Source organism: Mytilus trossulus, chromosome 6 (assembly GCF_036588685.1).
Source record: "Mytilus trossulus isolate FHL-02 chromosome 6, PNRI_Mtr1.1.1.hap1, whole genome shotgun sequence".
NCBI classification, from domain to species: Eukaryota; Metazoa; Mollusca; class Bivalvia; order Mytilida; family Mytilidae; genus Mytilus; species Mytilus trossulus.
This window is the reverse complement of record NC_086378.1, coordinates 73,988,394-74,008,446: the sequence shown is the minus strand read 5'-3', so window position 1 is coordinate 74,008,446 and position 20,053 is coordinate 73,988,394. Positions and strand designations below refer to the sequence as shown.

At 32.6% G+C, this 20,053-nt stretch overlaps 1 protein-coding gene across 1 annotated transcript in view; it reads right to left on the bottom strand.

The window, feature by feature from the left end:
• Positions 1 to 2,211: 2,211 nt before the first annotated feature.
• The window catches only part of LOC134723005 (protein-glutamine gamma-glutamyltransferase K-like), a 20,413-nt gene continuing 2,571 nt past the window's right edge, over positions 2,212 to 20,053 (bottom strand). The window contains exons 2-16 of the mRNA XM_063586635.1: positions 18,956 to 19,085; positions 16,375 to 16,671; positions 15,965 to 16,225; positions 14,469 to 14,587; positions 13,946 to 14,059; positions 12,544 to 12,718; positions 11,000 to 11,144; positions 10,449 to 10,552; positions 9,156 to 9,315; positions 8,714 to 8,826; positions 7,328 to 7,410; positions 5,503 to 5,704; positions 5,176 to 5,336; positions 3,910 to 4,049; positions 2,212 to 2,699 (exon numbers count right to left, since the gene is read on the bottom strand). Of these exons, the coding sequence (XP_063442705.1) occupies positions 2,558 to 2,699; positions 3,910 to 4,049; positions 5,176 to 5,336; positions 5,503 to 5,704; positions 7,328 to 7,410; positions 8,714 to 8,826; positions 9,156 to 9,315; positions 10,449 to 10,552; positions 11,000 to 11,144; positions 12,544 to 12,718; positions 13,946 to 14,059; positions 14,469 to 14,587; positions 15,965 to 16,225; positions 16,375 to 16,671; positions 18,956 to 19,085 (2,346 nt within the window). The 3' untranslated portion in view covers positions 2,212 to 2,557. The remainder of the gene's footprint in view (positions 2,700 to 3,909; positions 4,050 to 5,175; positions 5,337 to 5,502; positions 5,705 to 7,327; positions 7,411 to 8,713; positions 8,827 to 9,155; positions 9,316 to 10,448; positions 10,553 to 10,999; positions 11,145 to 12,543; positions 12,719 to 13,945; positions 14,060 to 14,468; positions 14,588 to 15,964; positions 16,226 to 16,374; positions 16,672 to 18,955; positions 19,086 to 20,053) is intronic.

The window sequence follows — 20,053 nt, the reverse complement described above, 5'->3', positions numbered from 1 at the left end:
GTATCTTTTGCCCCTCTTTTACACTAAATTTTTAGGTCTCTAAATCATTGTCGTTTAGCTGCCTAAATATTTAAACATCACGTGCGTCAGATATTTGGTTTTAAGCATTTCTCAATTTGGAAAAGAGCCTCGCACGTACCATATTATTTAGTATGTTATTCATTGTCATTACTGTGCACCTCTTGTCTCATTTATTCATTGTTTGCATATTCATATTCACAAATAAAACCTTTAGCCTTGACTTAAAAGCTTTGTTTATGAAATTTCTTAGTACAGTTGTGTTCATTATGTTATTCGCAAGCTTTGCTTGTTTACTCTTTTAAAATGTACATCATCTTGATGAATGTTTTCTTTCATTTTAGATGCTTTTTTGGTGAAAAAAAAAGATTAGGGAAAATCTTTCATTCTCTTTTCCATTTTAAAGTCATTCAAAATAGAACTTAATTTAGTTTTGAAATGGTCCTTTTAAATGTTTGTATGGAAGATTGAATGGCTAAGAGAGCAATTGATTCTCATTTCTTGGCATTTAATGATTCTTAAAAGAAAATACATTCTCAAACCGATACGTCACAGTACAGTTCAATCATTGAATTTGCAATGACTAAATTACTGAATTGATTAAAAGGTGCAATAAATAGAAAATAAATAAATTTGTTGTATTGTTTTCTTCAATTTCAAAATATTTGATAATACTTTATCCAATTTTTTAGCTTAAGAAAACCATGACATTATCATAACAGGGACAATAAAACGGTACAAAGTCATTAAAGATACCATACATGGCATTGTCTTTGAATTGTTATTTCAGGCGACACATTTTCAATTGTAACTGGTTATTATTATGCCGTTTAATTAAGCATAATACAAGGTATCAAATTTATACAGGGCATTACCAATAATATCCGTATACAGAAATATGTTGTCAAATATTATCCAATTGAAGATCATGAACAATGCGATGTTTTTTACCGAATTTCTTACTATAGGTGCAACGGCTATGGTTATGGCATCTGGAAGAAACTGTCGGCGAATTAAATACGTACTGGTAAACTATATTTCAAACGGTTTACATTTTTATAGATTTGGAGTAATAAAGCATTTTCTTTAAAATGAAATCATTTATTCACGTTAATAAATTCGTCAAAGAAGCCAGGGTAAAAATATCATACGCAATACGTGTCTTCCGTCAAAAATATTTTTTCAGTGACGCTCAAATAAAACAGCTGCGCCATTGGCGCATGATACGCTCGTCGTCTTGTGTGAAAGTTTTATGCAGAAATCATAAATAGTTCCTGAGAAAGTTTTAAGCAATAACCATATATTATTTTTGAGATACGGAGAGACATATGACCCCCCCCCTTCTTTTTTCCTCAAAAAACCCTCCCCCCCTTTTTTTTTTTTTTTTTTACAAAATACTAAATAACTAAAAAATTAAATTTTGAACCATCACCAAAAATTATACAGATCTTTAGATTAATATAACTAAGAAGTGTGTAAAGTTTCAAGCAATAATCAAAAATCAAAAATGATTTTTGATATATGGTGCTACATGAGAAAAATACACACCCCTGTTTTAGTTACAATCCTTAGTTATAATCCTGGTACTTTTGATAACATTTAGTTACAAAGTACCGTAACTCAAAAACGTTTAATCTTATTTTCACCAAAAAGTATACAGATCATTTGACCATCATAAGAGACAACTATGATAAGTTTCATAAAATTTGGATAAGTCGTTCTTAAGTTACAGTGAGACATGTTTACGCCGGACAGACAGACGGACGGACACAGAACATTTGTATAACATGATACGTCCCGTCAAAATTTTGACAGGCGTATAAAAAAGGGAAAATGGAAAATAAAGAAAATGAGCATTGTGAATCAATGTTCGAAAGGTTATCAAAATACAGTTAATTCATAGTAAAACTTAACCACTCAAGAATTCAAAATATATTCCTCTGTTTGTTAAATTTCTGAAATGCTTTTACATCCCAATGAAAACACAAAAAGACGCATTCAATTCTAAACAAAACCAATAACTCATTTTTAACTTAATATTTTAATAATTTACTAAAATAAATGTACATAATTTATTAATTTCAAGTATTTCGAAAACAAATATAGAAAACTAACCATCAAACAAATTCCATTTAGTGTAAAGAATGACAGTAATGAGTCGATCCTTATTGATTTAAATAATAACGACGGTCATCTAGTCGTTTAATATTTATTGAATACCAGCATTTGATGAAACAAAAAATAAATACGAAATACAAAACAAATCATTAATTATAATTAAGGAAGCGTATTAGTGCCAGACAAACTGTTTGGAATATTTCATTCTATGTTTGCGAAATCAAACAATAACTCAAACTTAATGTAATTCGTTGTGTTTTGCCATGCAGAAACCAAACTTATCATCCTTTATTCCTGCAATCATTTTAATTCTTTGTCCTCTATAGTATAACAAAGTTTTAAGCGTTCATCACTATCACATGGGATATTTCAAGCATAATATGTTGAGTAGTTTATATGAAATATGGTCAACATTTCTACGTCATGGGTAGACTTTGATTTCTTCAACACCAGATATATCATGAATCTGATGTGTGTCCAGTGACACGGATATTTGTCGTCTGCCAGGCTTTTTGGGCGTCAGCTCTAAAATAGCTGCCCATTCTTGATGTGAACCAATATTGCTGAAATATATAGAGAAAATTTAATTCACTGCTGAAACTATATAAAAAGAAGTTTGAATTCTTAATGCGGGGTTCACACATTGCCGATTATTGCTCCCGTTTGAGATCAGACAGCAATGCGATATGAAAAGTGAAAAAGTCGGATTGGTATCCTCAATTATCTGGAATGTCCTATCATTGTCTGAACGCATTCGTTTTAGTTCGTAACAGATTCCTACGGATCGGGAAGGGTCCGAATAGTTCGGCAAATCATCCCGACAGTTGGGTGCGTCCCGTAACATTCGGGGCAACTCAGCCGATTTTGTCTAATCGGATTACAATCGTGGCTATGTCGTGACAGATTCTGCTGTACCGGATCGAATTCCGAACAATGTCTTGTGTATTCTGGACGGTGTCCTGTGGAACGGGAATGATCCGGAGTAATTTTTCATAGCTGTTTTTCTGCCGTTTGAGTCCAGATTGCATCCAGATCTTGTTGATTGCGAACCGTTTTTTGCCGAAACCGTTCCGAAACAGTCCCGTTATTAATACGAAATTCGTCAACGATACCCACGTCAGAGTCCCGACAACTACAGAATACAATACGACTGAGACCAGACAAAGCCGTTTGCAATGCGATAGAGCGGACCGTGATAGGATTACGTTCCGACAGTACCTGATCATCCCGAATATGCCGACAGTTTTCGAACAAATAACTTCCGTCAGCGTCGGTTCACAGTCTGGTCACTGTCTGATCTCAGTCGGATTACATTCGGTAGAGTCGGGACGCAGTCGTGACAGACTCGGTCGAATTTTACCTGGCGGAAAATACAAATCGGATTAGAAGCGGATTAAGAACGGGATTATCGGGACTTATTCGCTTAGAAACGGTTGAATATCGTTGCTTCCTGAACACTATCTGATTGTTGTCGTGATCAAATTATTTTTTTTACAAATTTTAATTTAAGTTTGAATTTCCATCCACGATTCACAGGATCTTGATCAGACTTTTAATAAATTTTAATCGGGAATGGTCCTGTCAAGAACGGTAGTAAAAATCGTGAATGTGTGACCCCAGCTTAACTTACATCCATTTGTTTTAAGCATTGAAGTTAGATTCTCCAAATAATCTATACATATTATCCTACTCTGTTTAATAGCCTTCATTTCGTTCCAAAAAGTATGTGTACGTGTAAAAAAAAGATTGTAAAAATAAAGTATATGTTTTTACCTCAGGTTGAATATTTCTTCAGCATCTAATCCCGGTCCTTCCACAGTTAAAACACAATTGGCTAGACGAGCTGGCAATGGATTGACAAAAGACAGTCGACATTTAAATGGATGTCCTACACGCATGTTGTTATCCAGTACCTAAATTAACATAGAAATAAGAAAATGTGGTATGAGTACCAATGAGACAATACTGCACAACGACACCTTTGACGTCGACCACTCTAAAGTAATAATTTTTGTCAATATATCGTCATGAATTCTAAAACTGGCTATACAACTAGATTTAATCCACAATTTTATCATGAGGGAATGCCTGTCAGAATATGATAGTTCTTTTCCATATGTTTAATGTGTTTGAGCTTTTGATTCTACCATTTGATTATTGACGTTCCTTTTAAAATTTTCCTTGTGAAGTTCTGTATTTTTGTTACCCTCATTTTCTTATGTAATATTTCAAAGGTAACATTCCAATATGATTAACAGTTGTTCAATTAATTCAGAACGCCTCTGTATTTTTAAGAATGATAAAACAGACTAAGATGCTTTTCTAGTTTAAGAAAAAACAAGTATGCCTATGAATTAGAAGAGATGTGGCGTATACGGTAATGAGACAGTGATACATCAACAAAATCAACAAAATGGCAAATATATAGAGCCATTGGCAGATCCAAAAGGGGGGGGGGAGGGGTTCAGGGGGTTGGAACCCCACCTTTTTTTTTACCGATCAATGCATTTGAATGGGGACATATAGTTGGAACCCCCCCCCCCCCCCTTCCCCTTTTTAAAATGTCTGGATCCACCCCTGAGAGCAATATAAAGTCTTCAGCAAAAGAGAGATATAAATACAATATGTCAATAAATTGAACAGAAACAATCAAAGATCTGTCATCAACATCCAGTATCTCACATAATGACAAACATTAAGATATGAGAACTTCTGTCTAGTTTCCTGAATTGAGAATCAGCTCTACATAACTGCTGATTGTAGGTATTTGTTGTTGCATAGTCATCTTTAAAACATTGTTAGACAAACTAATTAAATATGTAAAATGCTGTTTGACTTAAAGTACTGTATAAAAGACCACATCATATATGTACAATTTAACATTTTTATCCATTTCTACCAGAAGACATTTCTTCTTTTGACTTGTCTTGGAAAACAGCATTTCCAGGAAATTACATTGCTGCTCTTTACAAGTAATATATATTCAGGAAATGACAGTACTACACTTAACAAGTAATCTTAAATTCATCTAATAATCACCTCTACTTGAATGTCAGGTTTTCGAAGTCTAAAGTCGTCTTGGAATGCTTGTATATGACCAGTTTCTTCTACCTGAACAACGGCTGACACTTTCATGGCCATTTGCTCACTAATTTTAGGTAAATAATCCAAAAACTTAACCTCCAACGACGATTCTCCCTCTGAAAGGATGGAAAATTCATCTTATAAAATATTGCTAACGGCACAGAAAACAGGGGAAAACGTTTAGATTTTTTTCTGTGATTTTCAAATTAATATATTTTATAAATAATCTATTAATGTTGAACGTTGTTGTGTACCTTCAATATTGATTTTGTGTAATCTCACCTGTTCTAGGGGCAAGCTGCGTAGAAAAGGAATATTCCTTCACAACATCCTGTTTGACACCAATATAGGAAACAGTCTCACATACAATTTTCCCTTTAAGAGTCCTCATTTGGTCACCGATATTGCGGAAAGTCAATGAAACTTTAAAATCTTTCCCAATTAAAATGTAATCTCTGTGTTCAAAGCCACCAAATATAACATCCTACGGAGAGAAGAAAAAAATAAACAATTAGATAATGTAATATCCAAAGATCTTCTGAATATAGATTAACTTAGAAAACGGGAAATTTATGAATAATTGATCAAAACTTGCACTTAGTCAAGTATCAGTATTTGATATTGTTGTACATTATAGAATAACCTTGTATTTGTAAGATGTGAAAATGAAGATCGTGTATATAATAGTGTTCTTTTAACAAAAGGTTACATAATCGATGGTTCTTGTGGTTTTATTTATCATTTTTCGGTCATTTAATTCAATTTAGTTTGAAACATTGATAATAAAACATAATATTAATAAATTTGTATTGACCGAATTGAGTTTATTTCAATCATATTTGATACAAATACGCAGTGTTTAAATCATTACACATAACAGACAAAAACAGGATTGATATTAGTTTCTCGGCATCCCTAATAACAGTTATCACTTTAAAATTTTCTATGTTAATATGCAAGTGTATAAGACTTAATGAAATTCAATGTGTGGTACTAGTAACTTTTCAAGGTAAAATGTTCTGTTTAATATTATCATATTTCAAGTGCTACAGAATTTACATCAATCTTTATTAAAAATATTCCGATCAAACATTAGGACAATCAGTAAAGGAAAAGAGTCCATCAGAAAAGCCAAAGTCAATAAGGAAAATTGTTCCCTGACTGCAAAAAAAGAGAGAGAGATTGACTTGCAGCTTATCTATGAATAATCAAATTACCTAAATGTTTTATAAGATTCCATTACTTTTATTTGCAGAGAGCAATCGCGGTGCATTCAAAATCAACAATTACCTCATCCAAATACAATGCAACACATTTGAATGCATGTGCTATCAACTACAGCGTTAAACAAAGCAAAGTAAAATAAACGAAAGCCGGGAAGGCTTGATAACTCGTAATACCACTGCTAGAGCATAAACATGTAATTGCGTGTTCGTAATTTTACTTTAATATTCCACATGTACGAGAGAGTCTGAAGATACCAACAGGACATTCAAACTCGTGTATTGAAGACAAACCGACAATATCATGGCAGATATTGTTATTTTAAACGACCAAAATACCAGTAAATACTCGACGCAACATCGAAAACTGACGACGAAAGGTAAGGCACTACCTTCTCCACATGTCACATCCATCATGTTGATAATGTAAGTTGACATTCGGTGATGTCAAATTCGAGCTAAAGAGGACGGGAATGTTATGACGACAATTGGAAGACATTCCTCGTTATTTGTGAAACTAATATTCCATCATGGTCAACCAAATCCCACATGGAACCCTTTGTTTTTAAGATAGTTGATGTTTCAATACACTACTACGGTAATTCCTTTTCTATTGCAACACATATAAAGACATTCAAAATAAATTTAAGAAACTGGCTGTCCTGTTTAGCCTTTTTGTTTCCTTGGTTTTCAAGATCTAGAGTTCCCATTGAAGGTTGTATGTTACATACAGAAGATACAAAAATGGCTACAGAAGGGGTCATAAACCTTAAAGGCTTTGTTTGGGTTGAATGCGCCAAAGCTATATATTATACATTTATCGATAGTAAGGACACTTTCAACAATGTTCATAGTAGAAGCAATAATGCGATAAGAAAACGAACCTGATATCCGATATTGTAAACGGGTCGTTTAACTACTGCAGATCTACTGGCAGATATCACAGCTAATCTTTCTCTGTCAGATTCTGTTCAATTAGAATTTTTCAAAATAAAGATAATATATTTCTAAATGTGTTATATCATAAAAATATCAATAGGAAAGGTAAACAATAATAGCTTTATACTAAACAAAAAGTTTTGTATATTCTATTCTTTATAGATTTGTCAAAGGAGTAGGTCCGGTAAGGACCGATTTTGGCCTCAAATTTAAGTTTCATCTGACAAAAGATTTTGACCACTTTTTAAACACGTTAGTGTCTATTTCATATGATTCAATTAATTTGTGTGCAAGATTTTAACTTATTTAGTCATTAAAAACGATCCGATTCAAGCTCAAATATGAAAAATCTACCAAATATGCGAAAAAATGTCACTTTCCAGATGTTTTTTGTCAAAAACGAAAGTGGCCGCATCCGTGTTCATCCTCAATCTTTACATATGTTATGTATTATCATCAAATACAACTTCCATTTCAATATTTTGAATGAACACGAATCGTTTTACCCGGAAACCGTCTAAAATTTAACTAAAATGCTGGAATTGTGAAGATTTCAGTTATTTAGCACGACTTCATGGTGCTAGTACCCAATATATGTGCATTGTATTGTCAAAAACAACCCATATTTATATAGCAGAACCATTCTACTATCCAATAACTAAGAAAAAGTTTAAATTTTAACAATTTTGTAAAACTGCTATATTTTGGGGCCAAAACGAGGTCTTACTGAACCTAGTCCTTTTCACTTCAATTTATAAGTGAACAGTCAAACATCGTGTTCTCTTTTAATTTGGATACATGTATGTCTATAATAGATGAAAAGTGATGTGTGATATAATCTCTCAGATGATTGAATTGGTGAACTATCAAACGTGATGTTTTTTTCTTCTGATTTATGATATTACTATCATTGGTGAACAGAAACACGTGGTGCATTTTGGTGTATGGTATGACTATCATTGGTGATCTGTTAAACGTGGTGCATCTTTGCTACATGATATGACTATCATTGGTGAACAGAAAAAAGTTTTTTTCTCTGATGTATAACATATCTTTCTTTGTTGAACGTGGTGTTCCTTCTGATATATTTTGTCTATTTTTTGTTCAAACAAAGTGGTGCTCTCTCTCTCTCTCTCTATAATACGTCTATTAACATTGAAACTCATCATTTTTAAATTTCTGATTTTCATCTTATTAACTCTGCATCAGACGAGACATCAAACTATCTACTTTAGAACTTACAAGTCCTGTTTCAGACATGTAATTAAGGTCATCATCCTTTTACTTATAATCACATATGATAGCCTTCCAAGACGTGATGAATCACTTACCATCTTTGTACTTATATTCGTCTGTGATGTCTTGCCGAATTACTGACGTATCTGTCAAGTGTGGTCTTACGGGCTTTCCATCAGGTACTTTTGTACTAATATTCTGACCAATACTTTCAATAAACAAAAGGTACAATATAATTAAATGTGTAAGGGCGTTCATCTGTTCGGATAATTACATCTATTTACAGAAAAATTAGATTCATGTGAAATTCATTTAAACTTTTTAGAAAAATTTCATTCAAAATCAATTTGGACATAACTGAACATATGCTTGTTATTTTGTATTTGGTACGGTACCGTCTGAACATAACTGTTGCTATAAGCCTTTATGGTTAAATCTTTAGCGTCATAACTTAACATTATAACATACATGCATGTTAATCATACAATACATACATGTTTTTGTAGGTATAATATGTTCAAGGTCAATAGCACTTACGCGCTTTTATCCAATGACAAAATAAACCACTGTCCTCCATCACGTCCCCAGTTTACTTTGTCGGCATTTACTTCAGCAAAGACGAATGGGCCATCATATAATAACTCACAGTTACCAGATTTAATAGCAGCAACAGACATAGGTCCACACTGATACATGCCTAAAATTTAAATTAATTAACATCGTATATATTCATACTACGATCGGTTTTGACAGCACAAGGGACATATGCTCACCCTGAAACATGCATAAAATATATACGAAATTCTTCTTTATACATGTTATAGAAACACTTTTTGAAAATGCATTGTAAACTACAAAGGATTATGTTTGTTATAAAAGTGTACATAGTTGGGGTGACATAAACAGATGCCTGAAAAATATAAATAGAATTTAACAATCAACACGAGAGCGATGTAAACCATTGATACTATAAAAAAAACTATGTTAAAATACATTAGAAGGTATTAAAGTGATTGATACAAGATAATCATCAACAGAGAAAGATTTCTATCAAACAAAAGAATAATGACAAACTACATTTATCATGTGAATAAGTAATCTTTGATCATGCTTCATTGTTTGGACCATATCTCATAAAACATTGACCCAGACACAAGTATAAATCAGTTTACTTGTAACTGTGAACACAGCATCTGTTTTCTTGATAGTTCATATATCACCTGTTAGCCGTTGGTACTAAGACATACCATTGTTGCAACATGTGACATAGACGTATCATTGTTGCAATCTGTGACATGAGAAGCCACTGTGAACTTTACTGGTACGAAAGAGATAATAAAGTATCGATTACTTTAGTCCAAGTATAAAACAAAACTCAACCGCCACGTATTTGTTGAGTATTTTGCCTTATGAATGATGTTAGGTATACGTAATTATTCAGCAACGACAACCCTTATCTAAGACATATGAAGGGCAACATAATCCGTTACGATAAGAAAGATGCCTTTACCAAATCGTCCCAAATGTTTCTGAATTATTAAATCAAAATTATATAAGATAGGCCACAAATACTCTCGAGTGACAACGCCAATTCACTAGATAGCAAACATTTTACATAAGACTACGAGTACTGTTTTTAAAACACAAGCATGTGAATATCCGGCGGCTTTAGACTTGAGGTCTCAACCACCTACACAGGAAAAGAAGACAAACAAATAGTACTTAATAAAAACTACCAATAAAAATCCGTACAGGAAAAGCAATATATACTTTTGTTGCAATAACAAGGATTATTTTCTGTTTATTTTCAGTTGTTTCATGTAAACATACCAGTACTACGTTCCTGGGGAGTAGCATCTATCACCTGCCAGCCATTGTGTCCGTACGGAAGGTCATTTCGTTTCATCCACACGTCGTTCCAACAATGGAAATTCCTTTATTATCACAAAAATAAAGTTTCTTAAGATGCACAACAGTTTTATGTGTAACAGATTTGTAACAGTAATATGGAAAAATAAAAAGTACTATGTTATCAAGTTTGACGCTTATTTCGCATACTTCTAATTAAAAATATATTCCTGAAACATGCATTCTTTCAAGGCAAAACTAGGTTGCCTTGCGTCAGAGTTCAGTGTGTTCTTACAGGTTCTCTATCAGGTACTTTTGTACTTCTTTTGAGACCTAAACTTAAATAAATAAAAGGCAAATAAATGATCAAATATGTAAAGGCGTGATCATGTATGGATAACTACATTTAACTATGTTGTCTTGCGTCTGAACTCTTACTTTCCCTACTGTGTATTTGGTCTACGCTCTCGTTTTTTGCGGTCCAATACAGAACCCCTAATAGACTGAATATTATAAAAACATTGTGCACTTACCATACTGAATCACTTTTCCCTATTCCTTCGACATTTTCCTTTCTTTCTAAATCCCAGTATACATCAATTGTTACAGTTCCATCCGAGTCGTGAGCCGAAGCAAAGTTAGTCACGTTCCTACATGGAAGTCCAAGGGCTCTACAAACTGATAAAATAGGACATGAATTTAAACATTATTCAATAAACTGTTGTTGGTTTAAAACTGCTAATTCTCAAAATTTCAAAATTCTTAATGCGCCTATGAAAGTTAAAATGTACAGAAGAGTTATGTGATTTTTTTTTACAGCCAACTACAACTAAAGGGTTTGATTTAGAAAACAATCATATTCCGATATAGGCAATATTTCATGAAATAAATTTTAAGAGGCAAGATTCGGTAAACAGCCTGTAAATACAAGTACGTGTATACACCTACCTGCTTCACTCACATGATAAAAATATTTATAATTTGACAAGTTTAGTTTAATATTGTCAAAACTTTCGCCCAAAAAATAATCGTTGATTACATTTTCATCACTTTAATACCTAATGGTTTTAAGGTGGAAACTCACTTGAAGATGAAGAACTTAAAAAAAATGCTTTTGAAATGAAAAAGAGTGAATGATGAGGCTCCTGTTTTAAACTAAGAAACTATGGACTTATATTACACATCTATATTTTAAGTGCATAGTTGCTTTAAAATTATAAATTATCATCCGAGTCTTTCTTCAATTCAACATAATGCTGAATACAGATATCCCTTACTGTGACAAATATGAGCTTTTAAACAAAACAAATATTTACTCTCACTCGGACCATTTGCTTAAATTGGTTTTCAGGAAAAAAATGTTGATTTTTCGAATTAGAATCTATCAAACTTGACATGCACATATACTTCGAGCTAATTTAATCTAATTAATTGGGGATTTCAGTGTTAACTATTTTTGTGGTTTGAGGCAATTTCCATTTTATAAAAAATGTAAAAAATAATAGCTCAATATTTACAAATAATACGTAGCAAATTAGGATTTTTTTTTTATTTTCGATGTACAATATAACAACACAAATTGATGTGGTTTAACAGTTATCAGATAACACAGTGGTGTTTACCTTTCGCGAACAATTGCATTAATTGGTTAGGGAAATTTTTTGATGTTTGCTTTTGGAATTAAAATCTTTCAAAATTGACACGAACATTCAACATATACGCTATATAACTTAATCAAACTGAAGCAAACTATTGGTAACTACACGAATTCCTATTGGTTAAAGGCATATGCACTGATTTTATAGCGGATTTTTATTTGAATAAGTTATTTTATTAAATGTTGTTAACTGTAAATTAAGTTCTTAAAAAGCATAGCGATAAAAAAAAAGACCATTTTCATTTTAAAAAAACTAATCGTTTGTAAGCAAGATGCAAGAAAGTCGTGAAAATTGTGCAATAAAACAATGAAAAAATTAACTGCCAAGTTATGCTTCTGTGAGAAAGAACAACACTTTAAAAAAATACAAACAATAAAAACATTATTTTAATAAAAAATCGACGAAAAAGTTATGTATACTTGTAGTGACTACTCCAGAAAAGGTGAAACATTGTCCGTATTTGACTGCCTTTTTGGTATTCACATGCTGTTTAAGAATCCGGACACTGCCGTTCCACTTAAGTGGTGCTGTCCCGTCTACATAGTCGGAGTCCCATTTGCCGGTAAGAATTCCGTTGTCATCATTTGAGTTTACCTGAAATAAAGATAGTATTAGAATTATGTATCGAATCTTTCCCTTTCGGACCCAACAGACATTTGGATTGAGTTCTTTTAAAATATTCTTGTAAAACATCTTCGACTTGTAAATATAGTTTCATTTAGTTTAAACATATTTATTTATAGTGGATAGGGAAACAAGTTTTACAACTTATATTAATCCCTTTCCACTTTGCGGGTGCGAGTGCTGCCTTGTAGCGGCATTAGCCTACTATTTTCGAAATCTACAAGGGTGTCTTTAACGTGCAAGAGATGTGGCTCTCTCCTAACACAGGTCAGCCATTTATCGTCCCCTTCCGACGGACTATCATCGTTTCCTCAAGACCATACTCGCAAATGGTGTCAAGGGAGAGCCGAAAATTGAGTTCCTGAAATTTTCATCCCAAACGGGAATCGAACCTATAGATTCATTGAATAACAGGTTGAAGAAACTCTATTAAAACTGTTGCATTTTTTCATATAGGCATTGTAATTCTTGTAACACAATTAGATATATGTCATCTCAGAATATCGCGGATCTTTTCAATATTAATCATTACTTTTCTAAATAAAATTAACGTTGAATATTAAGAAAGTGTGATTTAAATATTTTGAAGATAAAGACTACTTTGCGTCTTCTTGTTTTAAATAACTGCTAGTATTATGTGGGATCTCATGCAGTTACATGTGTATTTTCGTCTGTATACCGACAATTGAAGCGTTCTATGCTTACTATAAACTGATTTTAATTTAAATTCTTCTATTTTATTCTATTGTGCTACATATTGCACCATTTATTTTATTTCAGACATGTTGTTTTCTAGCATCCTTGATGCAAAATAAATTAACGAAATGCAGATATGGCGCCTATAAAGGACTCATATAGTAATGTATTCAACGCAAGGAATCTCATCAGTGATAGTCTTTTAACTATTCCCTAGTGTTTGTGTCCTCTACAGAATTTGGTGATAATGTCAGAACTTTATCAATCACAATTTGTCTAGACACTTGGAGATTAAGATCTTCGTATGAAAAGGTATTAACACTTGCTTTTAGTTAAAGATTACTATATATTTGCTCTTAAAAAATGCTTCTGTTTTTTTGGATGTTGCTTGATTGGCCATGTTGATATTTATCCAATGAGTTTTCTCATCGCATTTCTTAAAGCTTTTAAATGTGTTTTTATCATAGTTAACTTTTGAACCCATTACATATATTTACGTACTATCTGAGAGATAGCTCTGGAAACTCTAACAGGATCTGCCATAGACTTTGATATGTTGTTGTTAAAACCTTTCTGAACGCACCACAGACATATCTCTAAAATGCCATCCTCAAACTGAAAAAATATTTGTCGACATGTTATTGTCAAAAGCGTTTTGTACACACCACTGGCATAATTTTAGAAAACCATCTTAACAGTGTTAAACGTGATTGATAAATAGTCACCAAGTCAAATGGAAATGAGAATTGAAATAACACGAAATAATATTAGAAGTCCCGACGTTCACAGTAAGATCCTCGCTTTTTTTTCCAATGAGCAGTGAGAAGAAAATTGAAAGAATACAAATTATATTCTGGTAACAATAAATCATGTAAATAGCGGTAAAATCTCATAATTATGATTTCTTTTTTTACCATTCATCAGTAAATGTCAATATTAAAGCAATCTAAATATTTTGTAATATTTGCTTTTCTGTTGTTTTATTTTATCCAATTATTATCAAATAAATAAAATAAATTCCAACCTGTCCAAAAAACCAAGGTTTAGCGCCGATTTGTTTATAGTTTCCATGAAATATTGCACCACTGTCGTTGAGGACGTATTCTTTTAGGAGAGAGGTGTTGTCAAAGTACACGTCGTCGTCTGATAAATACAAGTAAAAAAAATCTTAAAACAAGAACTATCTTTAAAAAAGATATCCGACGTATCTAAATTTGAGTATATTTTAAAACTATCATTTCGATAATCGTCAGAAGCACAATGACTTAATGATGCAGGACCTCTTTAATAAAATATCCATCTGAATGCTACTACAAGAAATACTTTACTATGTCTACTAGTTATATTAAGGCAATAATATATAAGAATATTGTGATGACACCAAAAAAATTTTTTGTCAAAAAATCTAGTGCAAATAAAAAGAAACAAATATACATTTACTACTGTTTACATTTAACTTAATTCATAGTTAACAAAGCTAGAAACTATTGGAAGTATAAGTAGTTTCTTTCTGTTTACATTCACCAAAACCCCGCGGAAATCTCACATGCGTAGGTACGTTCTAAAAGTCATGTACGTTCGTACAACAAAGTTTACATTAAAATTATATAATTATATAATTGTCCCGAATAAACAGCTGTCAGGGATGCCAAGGGGTATTGGAGAAACAATTATTTTAATAAAAATATAAATCTTTGTAAGATCTAGTTCAAATATTTATAGTTTTTCACTTGCTTTCCATCACGATATAATTTTCGAGACGTTTTTTCAAACACAACCAAATCACCCTGCATGACATCATTTTGTCCAATCACAGAAAGGATTTTCGAGCATGCGTAGTCTGTTGCCATAGTGAAGCGCCCTTAAGTTCAAAGTGCACAAACCGAAACTATACCGACTACGTTGGAAAAATATATAAGCGCATTTTCAATTTCGGCAACATTAAAATACTTTCTATGAGCCTGTACCGAATCACGAATTTCTTCATGTGTACAATATCAGTGATAATTTGATGTTGGTATTAGATATGTCAGTTGTCATCCCTAAAAGAAATAACATTGGGTCAATATAAAGAGCTATTTTATCTTGTTGAGGACCCTTAACATCGCTCATCCTTTCAGCCCCTACCAAATGTATCAATTCTTAACTTATGAAATATTTGCCACCTGACGTTGAAAACACACACACAATCAAATGTAACTTAAAATTATTATTTTTTACAGGTAATAATTTCTAAAAGATGTAAGAAACGATGCTATCATTTATTTATAATCTGAAAGGAAAGATAAATGATAGAAGGGAATCAGACTGAGCTGAAAAATTCTTCTTTTGCTTAAGAATTTGTTTTATTTCACTCCAAGTCATTGTAATGGTAAATGAGTAACTACAACAGAATAATGTTATACTAGTACGATCCATTTGTCGGCGACCATATTCAGGTGCCCCAAAACGATACTAAGAACGATAAGTAACATCTTATTATAAAATCAAAACTGATGCACATTTCAGCACTGCACTTACCTTTACACCAAGGGTTAAATAGGATAAATGTCAAGGTCGGGTGAACGTAAACAGAGGTCACTGGTTGACCTTCGGTTGCTGATATAGTTTCTACAACAAGCTGCCAGTTTGACACAATACAGTTTGCTGGTGTTGATATGGTTATCATATATTCTGTTTTTGATTGCTTCTCAGCTATGACTGCAGACCAATCATTTCGCTTCAGCTCTTTACCCAATATGAAATCAACGTGTGTACCATTTCCGGGCCTTGGATTTTCACCTGTCAAAAGATTTTGGAACCTAAATAGTATTTTATTAGAACATAAAACATTGGTCACAGTAACAAAATTGGGAAGAACAATCTTTGTTCGGTTAAATTATCTTCAAAAACTCAGAAAGAAAAAGAGAAAGAAAGATGTATTAACTTACTGGTTGTAAAAACAAATCGAACAGTAGTAGCAGCGGGATCAAACTTTTTATTGAACCTGAGTACGACATCAAAATGTTGTCCTCTTCTGATAACCAAACCTCCTGTGTACACTCGGTCAAACTTATGGGTGTTGTGCTCTTTTGAATTTTGTTTACTCATAGTGTCAACAAAGTCAACCGTGACATGTTTGTCACTTCGATGATGTCCACGTCTGTCTGGTCTTGAAGGTGTATCTTCGTTTTCACTCTTATGGCCATGGCTATTTGATCTAGTCCTTGCCTCGTCTTTTTCATCATCTAAAATAGTTAAGCGTATGTTTAAATTTGTTAAATACAACGAATTGTTTGTTCGAGATCAGATGAGCAAATCATGAATGAATATAGATTACCTATCATACTGACCACTGCCGTTTAAGAAAATTCTATATCGTACACTTTTTCAAAATCGTTGTAACTTGTAACGCATCTCTTTTTTTGCAGACTGGTAAAAGACGTCAAATGGGAGTATTTCACTTTATGTTTTGCCTTTAAGAAATGCTTTTTTGGTGTTTTATAAGTATAAACGGGTCCTTTTCTACGAACTTTAGGTATTTTGTTGTTTCATCCTTAATTGATATGCTTGATAGGTCTTCGAGGGAAGTGGAAAAATGCGCAACAAAAAATTCCCTTGGAATTTTCCGTCCTCACAGTTTATGAATGAGAAATGATAACATTAATCTCATTAGTTTCATTCAGAAATAGAAATGGATTTTTAAAGTCACAGTGAATAAAAAGTAAACAATTATATGTCAAAGTACATGCTTCAAAACGGAGCATAGGCTAACATCGAAATGCAAGCTATGAAGGGCGCAAAAATGATTAGTGTAAAATAGTTCGAACAGGAAAACTTATGGTCTTATCTTTATAAAACGAGTAACGAATAAACAGTTGTCTTATAAATCGCACTAACAAACGACAACCCATAAACTACAGGATCCTGACTTAGAACAGGTGCATACAAAGTAAGTATTAAATTGAATGCTACTCTAAATTTCGGTGTCATTTTAGTGGCAGTTTTCGTTTTTCGGCTTTCCAAAATGAAAATTGAATGAATGCAAGTGCAAACGGACCCATTCTTAAAGGTCTTTTACGTACATTTTAATTAGAACTCGGTCATTCAATATTGTACATTAGTTATAATAAAATCATTGATTGGCAGGTAAATATTAATAACAGACAAATAATTCTTTGTGAAATCAAAAACTTTTCATGTTTTCCAAAAATAGCATTGTTTGATTAAAAAAAAATATCAATTCAAAATAATAATCAGAAATTGAAAAAATAATGAATTTCATTTCAATTATTGTTTTTTTTTTAAATAGGGTGGGAGATAGTGCAGATGTTTCTCGTGTTTTTTTTTCGCCACAAAATTACTGTATTACCGATATTACACTTTTTTTAAGTGTTTAAAATATAGATAAATCAGACCCCCATTGAAGCGAAGATATAACATGGATATTTTGTATCCCTCAGTATATTTAAAAAAAAAATGGTCTAAATGAACAAAGATAACATAATACAGACACGTCCCCCGGGGACAAAGGACTTGTGTGAAGATAATTACTTTTTGTTTATTTCATTTACATCTGACTAGAGGGATGATGATGTTTTGTTGATTTCATTTGTCAAATGCAGACAGATGATATATATTCACTAACTGATAAACTGGACGAGCGTTTTTTTTTTTTTTATGTCTTCACGGTTTGTGTTTTATATTGACCTGACCTGCGAAATCTTATTCGTTTTGATGTTAATCTTTTATGTAGTAGTACTATTTTTTATTGTGTTGTGTAATTAATACGTTTATTGTGCAGTGGCGGATCCAGAAATTTTCATAAAAGGGGGCCCGTTCCAGTCACGCCTCAGTAATTCCCTATATAAGCCACCAATTTTTTTTCCAAAAAAGGGGGGACCCGGGATCCCTGCCCCCCTCACAAAGAATTTTGTTTGCTTGAGGTTTCTTAAATGTATCGCTATATATCATGGAATTGGCAACTAGTATCCACAAGTAATAATATTGTTCTAAGAATTGTCTTCATTTCCTATGTTAATTCCGTATGATGTTGTCTTAACCGATATGTATAAATACCTACGTGTATTTGGTTTGAGGGATGTGTAAATACTCGGTCACATCAGATCTGTTTGCCGTCATAACTCCGTGATAGGCAAGGATCTAATTTCCAAGGACCAAACAAATTTGTTGTTAGTGTAAATTTTTTATTTAAATTTTAAAGAATTTAAAAACATTTCAAGAGTCAAATAGACTTGTTTTGTACTATGTCTTACTGCGTTTTCTTATTGAACTCTAACATATTTTTTTGTCTTTTCTTTTCCTTTTCTGGATCACAGTTTAACCATAATGATAATGTATTACAGCTGGACGTTTGAATAGAGGCTTCATAATTGTGACATATAAACTACATTGGGACAAAGTTAAAAAATATTCCGTTAGTATTTGTGTTCTCCCGTACTACAGTTAAGACCAACACAATATTTTTTTCTGTGTCCCACCTCCCTCTTAAACATAAGCGATAACAATTACCGGAGAAAGTAACAGTTCTAGCGGGGTTATTCCAGCCTGACTCACTTATGCCATTAGATACTGATCTTGTGTGTATGTCTATGGCTCGATCTAGGATGGAGTCTGTAGGAAAACGATGATAACGAGACATCTAGAACGAGAAAATAGGATTTCATTTTAATTCATTTTATAAAACATTTTTCAATTACTTATTGATCTTTTCCTTCGTAATTTTTTTCTGAAGTATTTTTGTGATTTCTAACGGTGTATATTAAGTAAATATCGCTAGTAGGGTACACTGGTTTCATTTTGGAATTGTTTCACATTTTTCATGTCAGAGCCTCTTATAGCTATACTGTAAGAGTATTTCTCATTGAAAACCTATAATTGTTTACATACATTTCATATGAACTATGATTGATAGTTGTCTCATTGACAATCATACCCCTTCTCCTTATCTTTGTATAGTAGCGTATATTGTATGCGGTTAATATCCGTTTGCGTTAAAAAAAAAATGGCGATAATTTGACCAATTTGACTGTGTATTTTATATCTAGTAAAAGATATTCCCTATAAATGATTGCAATATGGTATCTCTTTCAGCAAAAACATTTTTTTCTGACTCAAATTGTTACAAAAAAGATTCCTAAAATTTGAATTGATTAGGCTGGTGATATATTTACTAGTAGATTAGCCAATAACATACAATTCATTTTTCAAAAGTGTGTTCTCATCAGGACTCTACTGTAGTAATCGCCCCAAAACGTCTTTACTTTTAAAATAAAATAAAAATAACAAGTCGGTCGTATCAATAATCTACTCTTAAAACTCGATGTAAAGAGAACTATTTCCATTGTTCCCTATATATTGTATATGTTGCAGTTATTTTCATTTTATAAATATAGTAAGAATTATGAATTTAGTTTCATATAAAGGCTCGTAGTGCTCGGTGGTCAAAGTAGTTCAACTAAGGCAGCAACCATTTGATTTCGGGGGGGGGGGGGGGGGGGGGGGGGGAGGGGGATGGGGCTTTGAATTTTTTTTCTGGACATACTTTTTTTTTTCGCCTCTACTTTTTTGGCGACAAGTCGAAAACAATTTTTTCTTTCAATTTTAGCA